Consider the following 15,910-nt stretch of genomic DNA (forward strand, 5'->3'; position numbering starts at 1 on the left):
TTCCAGTGAGCACTCAGGGCTAATTTCCTTCAGAATGGATAGGTTTGGCCTTCTTGCAGTCCATGGGACTCTCAAGAGTCTCCTTCAGCACCATAATTCAAAAGCATCCATTCTTCGGCGATCAGCCTTCTTTATGGTCCAGCTCTCACTTCCATACATCACTACTGGGAAAACCAGAGCTTTAACTATACGGACCTTTGTTGGCAAGGTGATGTCTCTGCTTTTGAAGATGCTGTCTAGATAAAGGGGCATTATGGCCTCAAGCCACTTCTACAAGGCTCCCAGTTTCCATTACTTTTCTAATACCCTCTCACCACTCTTTCTTTTTTGGGGGGTGTGTGTGTAAAAAGTTTTATTTTAAATAATTCAAAAGGATACAAAAAAGACAAAAGACAAGACATAAATAAAAGTACATACGTAGTCCCACCACCCACCCTTAACTCCCCTCCACCACTACTCAATATCTCTTCTTAATTATATTAAATATTAACATTGCATTCCTTATCTTAACTTACTTTTGTATCTCATTTCAAACATCATTCTTATACACCCTACATTCTTAGTCTATACACATCAACATATTGTCTAAAGTATATTTAGTATTTATTCTTCAAAGCATTTCCATTGTAGTTTTAACTTTTGATTTGACTGTAACCTTATGGCTGCTGTTATTTTTGCCAATTGTATATAGTTACTCATTTTACATATCCACTCCTCTTTGGAGGGAATTTTTTCGCTTTCCTGTTTGCTGGCTAATACTGTTCTGGCTGCTGCTGTAGCGTACAGAAAAATTACTTTCTTTTATTGTGGAATATCTTTCCCCAGTAAGCCTAATAGATAGGCCTCGGATTTCTCTTCTATGGGACTCCTCAGTATCTTTTTTATTTCTTCATGTATAATATCCCAAAAACATTTGACCTTTTTGCAGCCCCACCAGACGTGGAACATTGTCCCTTCCAATTCTTGACACTTCCAACATAGATTGGATTTTAATTTATAAATTTTGGCTAGTTTAGAAGGTGTCAAGTGTTGGGATTTACAACGCTGTGCTCGCCTGGAGGCCCCCTCAGTCTCACTGACCTTTCCGAGTGTCCTCCCGGTAAGCACAACTCTGGAATGGCACATCCCTTCATTCCAGTGTGCCCTTTAGCGACATATCCCAGATGAAAGATGCACACTAATCTTCTGGCATAGAACAGCAAGAAGAATGAACCATCCGTAGATCTAAACTACATATTTATTTACACTATATACAGACAAAGAATCATGGCACTCTCTCTCATTCAGCTCCGAGAGAGAACAGAAGCAGACAGAAGAAAAGGCTAAAGTACAGTGTAACAGTACCGCAGCAGAAGAGATAAGACGTTCTTCCTTTCCCACAGTCTTCTCAGACAGACCGTGTGATTTCCACTAATCACATTTCACAGCAACGGTGCAGTGAAATCCTAACATCAAGTGCCATCTAAAAAACATTTTCATAAAATTTTCTTTAATCACATAACAGATGGTAAACTTTATGTCCACCCGCCAGAGTTTTTCCCGCTGTTCCAGATATATTGTATGACCGATATCCTGAGCCCATCTGTGTTGGAATATGAATACAACGCAGCTGCAAACTGGCAGCTCGGTGTTTATATCACATGATGTGGCTAGCTGTGGGAAAGAATGTTCCCGGAAGTTCACAGGATTTACAGAGCTTTGTTCTGTGTGTAATATGAGACCTTCCTGTTGCGTATGTGAAGGAAGTCTGAGTCACTTGCTTGGAGGAGACTGAACTGTACGGTCATGTTTTTGTACAGCTGTAAAGTCAGAAATAAACTGTAAAGATGTAGACTTTCTGGCTATCTTCTTTCTCCTGCTGGTATGCAAAGGGGGAGAAGGGGGTGTACATCTTCCACGCTGGGAGATGTCGCCTATCACGATCTTCCTGAACTTGCAGGGATGCCAGTCAGGGCAGATCACCGGTAAACAAGCTCCGGGAACCTGCAAGGGGGGACCAGCCTCTCCCAAGGGGACTTGTTTTCCAACAATCTGGCCATAGTTTCCTTCACTAATCCATCTTTTAAATCCCATTTTAGTAGCACATCATATACTTTAGATAATAATTTTGTTTTGTTATTTAATAAAGCCAATTCTATTTTCACTGCAGTGGAGGGAATGGTGCAAGATCAAAGGCATTACTACTTCAGGAGCACAAAACTGAGACATGATTAACACGGACTGGTGTGTAGCCACCCTGGAATCACACAAAGCGAGTAATGTCAGTCTCTGTCATGTCAGTGGGCTTCCTCTTTCCCTTCATCAAACTTTGGTTTAGGCAGTAATTACTAAGCAGCAAATCAAAGTCACTGAGTGGAGCTTTAAAGGATCACTCAAAAGCATGTTTTCAAGTGCTCTCTGCATCAAGCTCGTACAACAAAGAGCTGGCAGTTTGAGAGAGTAGTGGTGTGCAAATGGCAGAAAACCTGGCAAAGGTCACCCAGCACCATTCCTTCTCCTAAATTGCAAGCCAGGCAGTCCCACAATCCTCTTCAGAGTCTGTACTTCCTATTCTAAAATGGCAGCAGGAAGTGACACCAGGAAGATACTTGGCATCTCCTTGCCAGAACTAGGTTAGAGCTCCTCCTTGCTCCTGTTTGTGGTTAGCTTTTCCTCCTCTGTGCAGGAGAGTCAGCCCCCATTGTCAGCTGAAAGGATGCTCCTTGGGGCTGGGGTGCTTGCACCTGGGAGTTCCATGCCTCTTTGCAATTGGTTCCAAGTCTATTTGATGTCACACGGTAGAAGCTTCCCTAGTGAAGGGTCAATAAAATGTCAGGTAAACTAGTGTTACAGCAGCTGTAGTTCAGTGCTGTGACACTGATTTCAGAACAGGTGGGGCTAGGCCTAAAATAAGGAGGTTCCTATCCTACTGAAGGGGTCCAAACATAAAGTCATTTGCATTGCCCCAATCTCCAAGGCACGTGGGAGGAGTCACCCCACTCCTAGCTAAGCACTACCACAGAATGAAAATGGCAATTCCAGTAATTGAACACCATACTGTGGAAAGTCAAATAACAACTATCTAAAGAATCAAAGAAAAACACATGGCCTAGCTCTTTCTGCATGGAAGAAATACACACTAAAAGTGTCAAAATGGTCTTTTGGAGAACAATAGATATACAGCAGTTTTCATTGTTTTGGGGTTTTTATTTTTCTGCTTTGTGCTTAACAGGCAAGTGAAATTACTAGAGATTATTCATCAGCACCTCATTCAGATTAGGCACTTCTTAAGAAATCATAAAATTATTTTTATTATAACCAAGTGCAAAAAAAATTCTCACAGGTATGTGTATACACACACACACACTGATATATCAAATTAAGGATCCAGTAAACAACACTGTCCAAAATAATCTCTTCTCATGTGTACATTCAAAATGTAAACTATATCCATAGATAGAAGATTTGGGGGTACAGGACATGACTTGCTTTTTAAAAATAGTTTTCTTTAAGTGCTTTCAAGGCCAAGTTCCCATGAAGAGTCTCCGTCCTCCTCATAAGATGAAAGAGAACTGAAGTTGGGACCTGGGGAGCAGCAGGCACACACTTTCATAATGTCTGCAGACAAAAGAGAAGAGAGGCTGAGTTGGGTTGCTTAGTGGCTACCAGGCAGTAGTCACAGGGCTCTGGACTGCTTTCCCTCAACCCAGTTTTAGCAGCTGCTTTCCTTTCAAATTCATTTTGCCCTGAAAACTTGTTCCTGGGTCGGCTAGCAGTTCTCAGGAACTGTTCTCTATGTGTCTGTAGCGACAATATGCACTATCACCACAGAGGGCATTTTCACTCTCCTCCTCCTCTTCCTCTTCCTCCTCTTCTTCTCAACAAAGGATTTTTCCAACACAAGTGCAGATAAAGGGTGTGCCATTTTTGTTTTATCAGCTTTGACCCGCCGCCTGAAGCAGTGCTTTCAAGTGTCTTAGAACAAAGGTTCAAACGAGTAAATTCTTATCACCTGCAGGAGGAGGGCAGCACTGAGTGTTTTTCTTCAGCCCATTGAGCAGATCAGGCCCTCCAAAGTAGGGTAGAGAGGAAGGAAGCCAGACCTCCTGCAGCAAATCCATCAGGGTCACAGCCCATCTTCCATTGAGAGAGGTTTGCAAATGTACAAACTCCAACAGAAAAACTGCCTAGCCACCATACCAGTGGTAGCTGCCACAACGTCCTCTTTCACACCTCTGCAACATAGTAAACTTATTCTCCCTGCCCTGTGCATTCCTCTTGCTGGGACACTATTATATACTGTTGACAAGATTATCTCTGTTGGGCAGGCTGTTGAACTCTATTTCCTCTAGTATTCTCTCTAAGTGTTGAATTAACACCCGCTTTTTAAACCTAAGAAAAAGAGAGAGGGAGAAGGAGAGCAATTTAATGTGGGTTCTGCACTTGTCTTCAAGTTCCCCCTCTGAAACGAACAGTGACCTTTGCATTACTATGCAGAAATTATGGAGGGACAGGGCTGACACACCTGCCTTTGTGTTTGAAAACAGATAAGGCCCATCAATCTACAAAATAAAAGGCACATCCCAACATTGAAGGCAGCAGTTTCAAAGAACATTTGCAACATATGTAAGAAAAATACAGGCCACCATCAAAACATGTATACTTATTTGTTCAAACTTGGGGCTTGTCATCTTGATACAAACCTTGCTGCTTCCTTGATAGCAAATTCAATGAAATATTTTTGAATTTCCACAGGGCCTTGAACTTCTTCAAGGAGAGAGAAAATTCTTTTGTAATCTACAATTAAAAAGAAAGAAAGAGTGAGATCATTGTAGTGTTGGCAAGGCCATCAGAATCTCCCCTCCTTTCTCTTTGCTTGATTGATTTTAGGCACTGGCCTGCTTTCTCAACTGTCCCACAATGCTGTCAGTTAACCATGGTGGAGCGTTTGCTCTTTCCAGATTCTCAGTGTCCTCCTGAAGGTTGGCCTATCTCACTTTTAAATGACGATTACAAACTGTACGCAGGAATTCTGGCCAACAGACTGAAATCGGAACTAAAGGATGTAATTAATCAAGATCAGGCCGAATTCCTCCCAGACCATCACATGAAAACTAACGTGAGAGTACTGATAGTTTTAATTGAGTATTTAGACCTAAAGCCAAATAAGAAAGCTGCTTTCATGTTACTGGATGCCAAGAAGGCTTTCGATAATTTATCATGGAAATTTTTAAAGAAAGCTATTGACCTAGCTATAATGGGAGAACAATTTACCAAAGGCATAAAAGCTATTTATGAAAAACAAAAAGCCAACCTAATAATCAATAATGCAGAAACAGAATATATATCAATAGAAAAAGGCACAAGACCGGGCTGCCCACTCTCCATAGCTATCATAGAATCATAGAGTTGGAAGAGACCACAAGGGCCATGGAGTCCAACCCCCTGCCAAGCAGGAAACACCATCAGAGCACTCCTGACATATGGTTGTCAAGCCTCTGCTTAAAGACCTCCAAAGAAGGAGACTCCACCACACTCCTTGGCAGCAAATTCCACTGTCGAACAGCTCTTACTGTCAGGAAGTTCTTCCTAATGTTTAGGTGGAATCTTCTTTCTTGTAGTTTGGATCCATTGCTCCGTGTCCGCTTCTCTGGAGCAGCAGAAAACAACCTTTCTCCCTCCTCTATGTGACATCCTTTTATATATTTGAACATGGCTATCATATCACCCCTTAACCTCCTCTTCTCCAGGCTAAACATGCCCAGCTCCCTTAGCCGTTCCTCATAAGGCATCGTTTCCAGGCCTTTGACCATTTTGGTTGCCCTCCTCTGGACACGTTCCAGTTTGTCAGTGTCCTTCTTGAACTGTGGTGCCCAGAACTGGACACAGTACTCCAGGTGAGGTCTCACCAGAGCAGAATACAGTGGCACTATTACTTCCCTTGATCTAGATGCTATACTCCTATTGATGCAGCCCAGAATTGCATTGGCTTTTCTAGCTGCCGCGTCACACTGTTGGCTCATGTCAAGTTTGTGGTCAACCAAGACTCCTAGATCCTTTTCACATGTACTGCTCTCAAGCCAGGTGTCACCCATCTTGTATTTGTGCCTCTCATTTTTTTTTGCCCAAGTGCAATACTTTACATTTCTCCCTGTTAAAATTCATCTTGTTTGTTTTGGCCCAGTTCTCTAATCTGTCAAGGTCGTTTTGAAGTGTGATCCTGTCCTCTGGGGTGTTAGCCACCCCTCCCAGTTTGGTGTCATCTGCAAATTTGATCAGGATGCCCTTGAGTCCATCATCCAAGTCGTTGATAAAGATGTTGAATAAGACCGGGCCCAAGACAGAACCCTGTGGCACCCCACTAGTCACTCTTCTCCAGGATGAAGAGGAACCACTGATGAGCACCCTTTGGGTTCGGTCAGTCAGCCAGTTACAAATCCACTGAGTGGCAGCATAGTCAAGACCGCATTTTACCAGCTTCTTTACAAGAATATCATGGGGCACCTTGTCAAATGCCTTGCTGAAATCAAGGTAGGCTACATCCACTGCATTCCCTTCATCTACCAGGCTTGTAATTCTGTCAAAAAACGAGATCAGGTTAGTCTGACATGACTTATTTTTCAGAAATCCATGCTGACTATTGGTGATCACAGCATTCCTTTCTAGGTGCTCACAGACTGTTTGCTTAATGATCTGCTCCAGAATCTTCCCTGGTATTGATGTCAGACTGACTGGGCGGTAATTATTTGGGTCCTCTCTTTTCCCCTTTTTGAAAATAGGGACAACATTTGCCCTCCTCCAGTCTGCCGGGACTTCGCCTGTTCTCCAGGAATTCTCAAAGATGACTGCCAGTGGTTCTGAGATCACATCTGCCAGTTCTTTTAATACTCTTGGATGCAGTTCATCTGGCCCTGGAGACTTGAATACAAGTATTCTTGTACTATCTCCTTAGTTATTCTGGGCTGTGTTTCCTCTGCTGAATCATTTGCTCCAAATTCTTCAGGTCGGGCATTATTTTCTTTATCGGAGAAGACTGAGGCAAAGAAGGCATTGAGGAGTCCAGCCCTTTCTGTGTCCCCTGTTTGCATTTCACCATCTTCTCCTCTGAGTGACCCCACTGTTTCTTTGTTCTTCCTTTTGCTACAAACATACCCATAAAAGCCTTTTTTGTTGCTTTTAACCTCTCTAGCAAGCCTGAGTTCATTCTATGCTTTAGCTTTTCTGACTTTGTGTCTACACGTGCTGGCTATTTGTTTGAATTCCTCTTTGGTGCTTCCCCCCCTTTTCCATTTTTTGTACACATCCTTTTTAAATCTTAACTCAGTTAAAAGTTCTTTAGATAGCCACCCTGGCTTCTTTAGGTACCTTCCATGTTTCCGTCTCATTGGTATTGCCTGAAGTTGTGCTTTTACTATCTCCCTCTTAACAAACTCCCAGCCATCATGAACTCCCTTTCCTTTTAGTATTACTGTCCATGGGATCTCACCCAGCACTTCCCTAAGTTTTATGAAGTCGGCTTTCTTAAAGTCAAGAAATTGAGTCCTAGTATGCTTGGCTGCTCCTTTCTGCTGTATAGTAAACTTCAGAAGAGCATGATCACTTGCGCCTAATGATCCTTCCACTTCTACCCCACTAACCAGGTGCTCAACATTGGTTAGGACCAGATCTAAAATGGCTGTTCCTCTTGTTGCTTCTCCCACTTTCTGGACAATGAAGTTGTCTGCAAGGCCAGTGAGGAATCTGTTTGACCTTATGCTCTTGGCTGAGTTTGACATCCAACAAATATCCGGGTAACTGAAGTCCCCCATTACTACTATCTCCCTTCCTTTTGCATGCTTGGCCATCTGTACCAGGAAGGCATCATCTATGTCCTCCGTTTGGCTTGGGGATCTATAGTAAACTCCCACAATGAGGTCACTGTTATTCTCTCCCTTAATTTTGACCCAAATGCTCTCACTTTGGCTTTGAGGTTCTAAATCTTGGATCTCTTCACAGGTATACACTTCCCTGACATATAACACCACTCCTCCTCCTCCTCCTTTCTTGTCTGGTCTGTTTCTCTGAAATAGATTGTATCCCTCCATTATTACATTCCAATCGTGGGACTTATCCCACCAGGTTTCAGTGATGCCTATTATGTCATATTTAGTTTGCTGTACCAAGAGCTCAAGCTCATCTTGTTTATTTCCCATGCTTTGCGCATTAGTGCACAGACATTGAAGTCCATTAATCATTCCCCTGTGTCTCTTATTTAAGGATTTTTTCCTCCCACCACTAGGTCTGCGTGCTGTTTGCTCCATTTGGTCTATGACATTTGGATGGTCATCTTCATCAATTGATAAGACTGCTACCTTCAGGAGCACTGTCTCCCTCCCCCACATTAGTCAGTTTAAAGCCCTCCTGATGAGGTTTCTGAGATTTTTGGCAAAAACATTCCTCCCAACCGTTGTGAGGTGCAGCCCATCGCTTGCCAGAAGTCTATCTTTAAGAAACTGCAGTCCGTGATCTAAGAATCCAAACCATTCCTGTTTACACCATTTGCGAAGCCAGTTGTTCACGTCCACTATTTTTTCCTCTCTCCCTGGGCCACGTCGTTCAACTGGGAGGACAGATGAGATGACAATTTGTGCATTTAATTGCTTCAATTTCCTGCCCAGAGCCTCGTAGTCTCTTTTGATCTTCTGGAGGATATTGCTTGCAGTGTCATTGGTTCCCACATGAACCAAGAGGAAGGAGTATTTGTCAGTGGGTTTTATGATTCCTTGCAGTCGTTCAGTTACATCTTGGATCTTAGCCCCTGGGAGACAGAACACTTCCCGAGACATCTTGTCAGGCCCACAGATCACTGCTTCTGTTCCCCTCAGTAGGGAATCCCCTATCACCACTACACGCCTCCTCTTAGGTCTGGTCGGGGTTCTTCCGTGAGCTGTCCGTTCCAAGGTCGCCTGCACATTCCCTGAGGACTGACTTTGCTGCTCGTCTTCATATACCTGATCGACTGTAATGAGGGAGAGATCCTCAGATGGAGTCTGCTCTTCGTCTTCCATGCTAGGGGAGAGGACCTCAAAGCGATTGTGTATTTCTAAACAATCAGAGCGAACCCTGGGCCTCCTACTATTTTAAGTCACGTTTCTCCATGTATCTGGCTCCTGTGTTGGTGAACTAGCCTCCTTCTCAGGGGAGTCCCCTGTCTCCTCCTTGGTGGAGACGGTGTGCTCTGTTGCTTCCAAGAAGAGCTCCAGCTCTCTAATTCTTTGGAGCGTAGCTACACGTTCCTCCAGTTGCTGGACTTTGTCTTTTAAGAGGGCAATCAACATGCAATTGCTGCAGGTAAAGCTGCCTGCAACCTTTGGTAAGATGGCAAACATTGCGCAGGAACCGCAGGCAACTGCAGCTGTTCCCTCACCCTCCATCTTGAGAACGTGTCATTGGGGGTGACTACAGCGGTCCTCCATCATAAAAAGCGTGAAGACAGGACAAATAACTCCCCCCCAAAAAACCTAGGTCTCCCCCAACAAACATTTGAGACTAGCTCCCCTAAATCTAAAAGATGGATCAAACTGTGCTCCTCCTACAGCTAATCACCTGCCTCAACAGAAACCCTGCCCCCTCTGACCTTTGCACAGGGAGAGCAGCTAATCAGCCACAAGAAACACACACAAAACCCCTTTTGCTCCTTCTTCAGCTGCTGCCCTGCAAGCTCTGATAAGCTCCTCCCACAGCTAATCACCTACCTCAACAGAAACCCTGCCCCCTCTGACCTTTGCACAGGGAGAGCAGCCAATACCAAGAGCTTCATCAGATCCACCTTCCAGGCAACAACACAGGACCTCCCTTAGGATGACTCCAATCCCCTTTCAACACTTACCTCTCCCAGGCTTGCGAACCTCCTTCATAACTTTGATTCTGAGAACTTCATTGTTTCCTTCAAACATACTGGGCATTATTTTCACAGTTCCAGGTACAGACTTCACCAATAGTTTTTGTTCCTCTGAAGACATACTGTAATTTACAGGTCTGCAAACAAGGGAGTTAGTAACAGGCCTATGGTCCAATCTATCCTCCTCAATGCAATTCAGTTCACTGGGCAAAGAGTCCACATTGTTTGGCAGGTCATCATCTGTCAGGGCTGCTGGGAGCGGGGCAATCAGGTGCATAGCCAGCCCATCCCCGTGCTTGTCCAGGGACTGGAAGTTCTCTACTTTCTTCTCACCATTGCCATCCTGCACTACATTGCTTTTTGCATCTGAAAAAAACCAAAACAAAACAAAACAAAAACGGCTTTGAACTTAGCTGCAAAAAACAGATGGCACCTCAGAAGAGGTCAAAAGGCTGAAGATCCAACTTCTAGTAATGAGAACTTAAAAATAAGTGCAGAGAGTAATTTCATGGTGGAAACCTAATCAGAGTCAAGGAACAAACCTAGCTAGGCTACATTTAAATAGCTCTTTTACAGTGGTAGGATGCCTTTAGTTCACATTTATAGCAACTAACAGGGAAAGTTCCTGTGCATCATTTTTTCCCCTTTAAGTTCTAATGGCTTAGGATCAAGGTATTTGAAGACCCCCAACCCACACCACGTCTCTTGCTCCCATGCAAATCAGTCCAGAGTTTTCTTCAGAAGCTCAGCTATGGGATCCCATCAAGGCCCTTTTGGGACAGCAGAGGCTCATCTGTGGCACTCTTTCACTTAAATGGTTTATCTGGTGTACCAAATTTTGTGGCTTTTTGCTCTAGATGAACACTTGTCTTGTCCTGACAGCTTTACTGCTGTTCTAAATCACTGCATTGATGGGTGTAAGCAGCCTTGAATTTTATACTGAAAGGCAGGATGGAAGCATTTCAGATAAGTATGAGAAATGGACGCCAAGACACAGCTAAATCTCCTTGATCTCTTCGTACGTTTTGATACCACCCATCCATGGCTTGGGTGTAGGGAGCAATACAATGTCCTATCTGTATGCAGAATCAGTTCCAGAAAGTAGCGGGGGGGGGGGGGAGGGTCTGCTCAATCCCATGGCACTTAATCAGAGCGTCATGCAATATTGTCGGTATGGTGATTTAACACCCAGCTCCATTTCTCTCTGGCATCTAAGTCTGGGGAAGCTGGAGTGGTATCTGGATTCAGTAATGGGATGGAAGAGTGCTGATAAGCTGAAGTTGCATACTGACAGAGATGGGAAGCACTGCAGGATAAATGGCTCCCAGATCCAAGAAACTGATGTTCAACCTATTCTGGATGGGGTTGATCCCCATGAAAAAGCAGGAAGTAGTTCATCAGTGGCACTGGAGTGCCTTCTACTAGCTTTGGATTAGAGGACCTGGAAGCTTGGTGGGGCCACACCATCAAGATCAAAGATAAGCCTGTGCCTGCTCCCACAGCTTGAACTGACAACCAGCCACTGAGCTCCCCCTTCTGAACATGTGTGTAGAGGATGTATATTCTGGTCACTCCACAGGTCTCAAGTTTTTAAATTAGTTTTACCTTTATTTCGACTTTGTGTTAATCGGTTTTAACTCGTCATATCAATATTTTTATGGAGTGGAGACCAAAAGACAGAAGTCTGGATTTTATCTGCCTTTGAGATCTGTTTTTAATTACTCTAAGACTTGCCCATGAAGGAAGTCACATAGCATTTTTCAAATAGGTGTAGTTAGTTGTCTCATAAACCCTGAAAAGCTTCATTTGCCGGGCGCGCAAGGCTTGCAGACACTCGCCCGAAGTACGGGGAGCCCTCCGGAGGGCTCCGCGTGCTTCGGGCGGCAGGCTGCCGCTCCTGCCGGGCGTGCAAGGCTTGCAGACACTTGCCCAAGTACGGGGAGCCCTCCGGAGGGCTCCCTGTGCTTCGGGCAACAGGCTGCCACCCCAAGCCTCGCGCGCCCAGCGGGACCTCCCGCCGGGCGCGCAAGGCTTGCGGACACTTGCTGGGGCTGCAGGCTGCTGCCCGCAAGCCTTGTGAGCCCGCGGGAACTCCCGCCGGGCTTGCAAGGCTTGCGGATAGCTTCCTGAAGCCTGGAGAGCGAGAGGGGTCGGTGCGCACCGATGCCTCTCGCTCTCCAGGCTTCAGCGAAAGCCTGCATTCGCCCCATAGGACGCACACACATTTCCCCTTCATTTTTGGAGGGGAAAAAGTGTGTCCTATGGAGCAAAAAATACGGTATTTATTGTATTTAGACCAACGTTTGAGTTTCGACAAAAAAGAGGAACAGATATTTGATATTAAGTTCTGTGGTTTTTTTTACAGGATGTTGTTAAGGGTGAGCCATGTGTGCTCTCCTACGTACAGCAGGGGAAACACAGGCTAAGATGGGGTCATAACATCTAGGTAAAAAATGAAGAGGCCATATCCACTGACCAAATGTTGAATCTTAGAATAAGCCTCCTAGAGAAAGAGTCATGTAATCCTCTGCAAATCAATATGTTGTGGATCATCTGGGCGCTTACTGTTACACTAATTCCCATCCTAAGTCATGCAATCACTCTCTGAGTTGCTTTGACAAGGGATGTAGACAAGCAAGACAAGATCTTCATATGCTTAGCAGGCAGGTTTATATTGGCTATGCTAATGTACAGGAGGTGTAGTTAAAGCCATGGTTTTCCCAGTAGTAATGTATGGAAGTGAGAGCTGGACCATAAAGAAGGCTGATCGCCAAAGAACTGATGCTTTTGAATTCTGGTCTGGAGGAGACTCTTGAGAGTCCCATGGACTGCAAGAAGATCAAACCTCTCCATTCTGAAGGAAATCAGGAAGCTACAAGCATGGGTTTGACCAAACTGTGTGAGGCAGTGGAAGACAGGAGTGCCTGGCGTGCTTTGGTCCATGGGGCCACGAAGAGTTGGACACGACTAAACGACTAAACAACAACAATGTACAGGAGACTGCCCAGTGCTTTGTTCTAAATCATCCAAGACAGAAATATTCCATTGCCCCCAAAATATATTCATATGCTAGTTTTTTTAGATTTGACCTCTGCCTTTAAAAAAAAAAGAATCAACAGAGAGATACTCTGGTTCAAATTATGAAGGTTGGGGATGGATAGATAGAAGACTGTTGCTTTTAATCAAGGTTTTGCATACTGGAAATACAGGAAAAGTCAGAATAGGCAAGGAAGGTCAGCTAGCAGCAGAAATAAACAATGATTGGTGTAAGGCACGGTTGTCTATTAACCCATTTTTTGTTTAATATATACATGAATGATATTATTGCCCATCTGTGTGGTAAAAACCACATTTCCTGTGTCCACAGGCCCATGAAACTTGAACATATTGCTATACAGATGATATGCTGCTGTTATTCTAGACCCAAATTGGTGTATGGAGGCTGCTGAAATTGTTTGGGGATGCATATGAGGAACAGCTTTATGTGAATCACTCAAAGACTAAGAACAGGCTTCCTCAAACTCGGCCCTCCAGATGTTTTTGGCCTACAACTCCCATGCTCGCTACCAGTGGTCAGGGATGATGGGAATTGTAGTCTCAAAACATCTGGAGGGCCAAGGTTGAGGAAGCCTGACTAAGACTTTGGCTGTCATCCACCTAAGCCTAAGCTGTTTTTGGATGCCCACTGCCTGGAAAAGGTTAATAGATTCAATTATCTGGGAATTTGTTTTCCTCTTAATGGTTCTTGGACAAGCCATTGGCAGGTTAGCAAACTAGAAACTCAAAGATCACTACAATTAGTGTTAATAGTACCAGCCGTTAGGGTCTTCATAGTAAAAATTATTCTACAACTGACCTACAGTGCAGAAATATAGGGCACTCATGAGCCAAATCAGGCAGGGTTGCCATATTTTGAAGAGCAAAAAAGGAATTGACTTTTTTCTAACATCAAAATCATTACATCCCTTTACTAGCCAATGTGACATTGATATTCCCATTATAGCTGATCACTCAGCAGTAATGCTGGAATATAATTTATCTAAAACCCAGGAAGGTGTGAGGAGATGGTATTTTAATATATCATTATTAAACGAAAAAAATTTCATTCAATATATAACCCAAGAAACACAAATATATTTTAAAAATAACTACAAATCTTCAACGTCAAGACTGATGGAATGGGAAGGATATAAAGCTTACATCAGAGGGAAGATAATATCCTTCTCTGCCAACAAAGCTAAGCTGCAAAGACTAAAAGAAAAAAAATCTAAAAATTTCTTTAAAAACACTATATGTCAAATAACCCATTTAATGCTACATATGAAAGAATACAACAACTAACATTAGAACTGAATAATATACTAGCTCAAAAAATTGAGTTCAGCCTACTAAGTCTAAGACAAATATATTGGGAACAGGGTGAAAGACCAACAAAAATTCTAGCTAATCGTTTAAAATAAAAGAAAGCGAAGCAAATAATACCCTTAATAAGAAATGAAAATAACATCGCAGCAACCTCATCAATAGATATCAATAATGACTTTTTTTAATTCTACAAACAATTATATGAAGGGCCGAAAAATATATCAGAAGATGAGGTGGAAAACTTCTTTCAAGATATTAAAACACAGTGGTGCCTCGCAAGACGAAATTAATTCGTTCCGCAAGTCTTTTCGTCTTGCGAGTTTTTCGTCTTTCGAAGCACGGTTTCCCATAGGAATGCATTGAAAATCAATCAATGTGTTCCTATGGAAACCGCCTTCAGACCAGGTCCGGGGACAGTCTGTCCCCCGACCTCTTCTGAAGGCCGGCGGGGGGCGAAAGTCTTTGCTTCCCCCCCGCCTGCCTTCCCGGGACAGCGGAGACTTCTCCGCTGTCCCGGGGCGATCTTAAAATGCTGGCAGGCAACAGCGAAACCTTCGCTGCCGCCCGCCAGCATTTTAAAAACCCCGGGACAGCGGAGGACTTCTCCGCTGTCCGGGGCGATCTTAAAATGCTGGCGGGCGGCAGCGCTGCCGCCCGCCAGCATTTTAAAATCGCCCCGGGAAAGCGGAGGAATTCTCCGCTGTCCCGGGGCGATTTAAAAGCCCCCGGGAAGGCAGGCAGGGGGGACAAAGACTTTTGCCCCCCGCCCGCCTTCAGAAGAGGTCCAGAGGGCTCTCCAAGCTGCGGATAGCAGCCTGCTGCCCCGCGCGAGGGGCGCTCTTAAGCAGAGTGCCCCTCGCGCGGGGCAGACATTCGCCGCTTCCCCTGCAGGGCTCCCCAAGCGGCGAATGTCTGCCCTGCGCGAGGGGCGCTCTGCTTAAGAGCGCCCCTCGCGCGGGGCAGCAGGCTGCTATCCGCAGCCTAGGCGGGAACTCTTCTGAAGGCTGGCGGGGGAGAAGGGCTTTTCTTCCCACCGCCAGCCTTCAGAACAGCCTTCTGAATGTTGGCGGTGGGAAGGAAAACCTTCCTCCCACCGCAAGTCTTCAAGACAGGTCCGGGAACAGAGGAGAAGCGCTGCACACCTTCCCCTCTGTTCCCGGACCTGTCCTGAAGGCTTGCGGTGGGAGGAGGGCTTTCCTCCCCACCGCCAACATTCAGAATGCTGTTCTGAATGTTGGCGGTGGGGAGGAAAAACCCTCCTCCCACCGCAAGCCCCGGGAACAGAGGAGAAGCCCCTCGCGCCTTGTCCTCTGTTCCCGGACCTCCCACCGCAAGCCTTAGGACAGGTCCGGGAACAGAGGAGAAGGCGCGCTGCGCTTCCCCGCTGTCCCCGGAGATTTCCCTATGGGCTTTCGTCTTGCGAAGCAAGCCCATAGGGAAATTCGTCTTGCGAAGCCGCTAAAAATCGGAAAACCCTTTCATCTTGCGGGTTTTTTGTTTAGCGAGGCATTCGTCTTGCGGGGCACCCCTGTACCAACTATTGAAGAATATGAAAAAGATATGCTATCAGCACCCCTAAATATATCAGATATTGAGAATGTAATAGAAACAATGGGAAATGGGAACTCACCTGGACCAGACGGTCTTCCTATAGAATGGTATAAAATATTCAAAAATCTACTAGTC

At 44.7% G+C, this 15,910-nt stretch overlaps 1 protein-coding gene across 4 annotated transcripts in view; it reads right to left on the reverse strand.

The window, feature by feature from the left end:
* Positions 1–3,284: 3,284 nt before the first annotated feature.
* Positions 3,285–15,910, reverse strand: part of LOC309361311 (integrator complex subunit 6-like) — a 112,111-nt gene continuing 99,485 nt past the window's right edge. For 2 of the 4 annotated variants that reach the window (XM_081896201.1, XM_081896199.1), the window contains 3 exons: positions 9,848–10,225; positions 4,683–4,776; positions 3,285–4,371 (listed from right to left, as the gene is read on the reverse strand). In XM_081896201.1, coding sequence (XP_081752327.1) covers positions 4,272–4,371; positions 4,683–4,776; positions 9,848–10,225 — 572 coding nt within the window. In that variant the 3' untranslated portion in view covers positions 3,285–4,271. The remainder of the gene's footprint in view (positions 4,372–4,682; positions 4,777–9,847; positions 10,226–15,910) is intronic. The other 2 variants (XR_014164414.1, XM_081896200.1) reach the window with 2 other exon arrangements.

This window comes from Podarcis melisellensis (genome assembly GCF_964234715.1).
Source record: "Podarcis melisellensis genome assembly, chromosome: W".
In the NCBI taxonomy this organism is placed as follows: Eukaryota; Metazoa; Chordata; class Lepidosauria; order Squamata; family Lacertidae; genus Podarcis; species Podarcis melisellensis.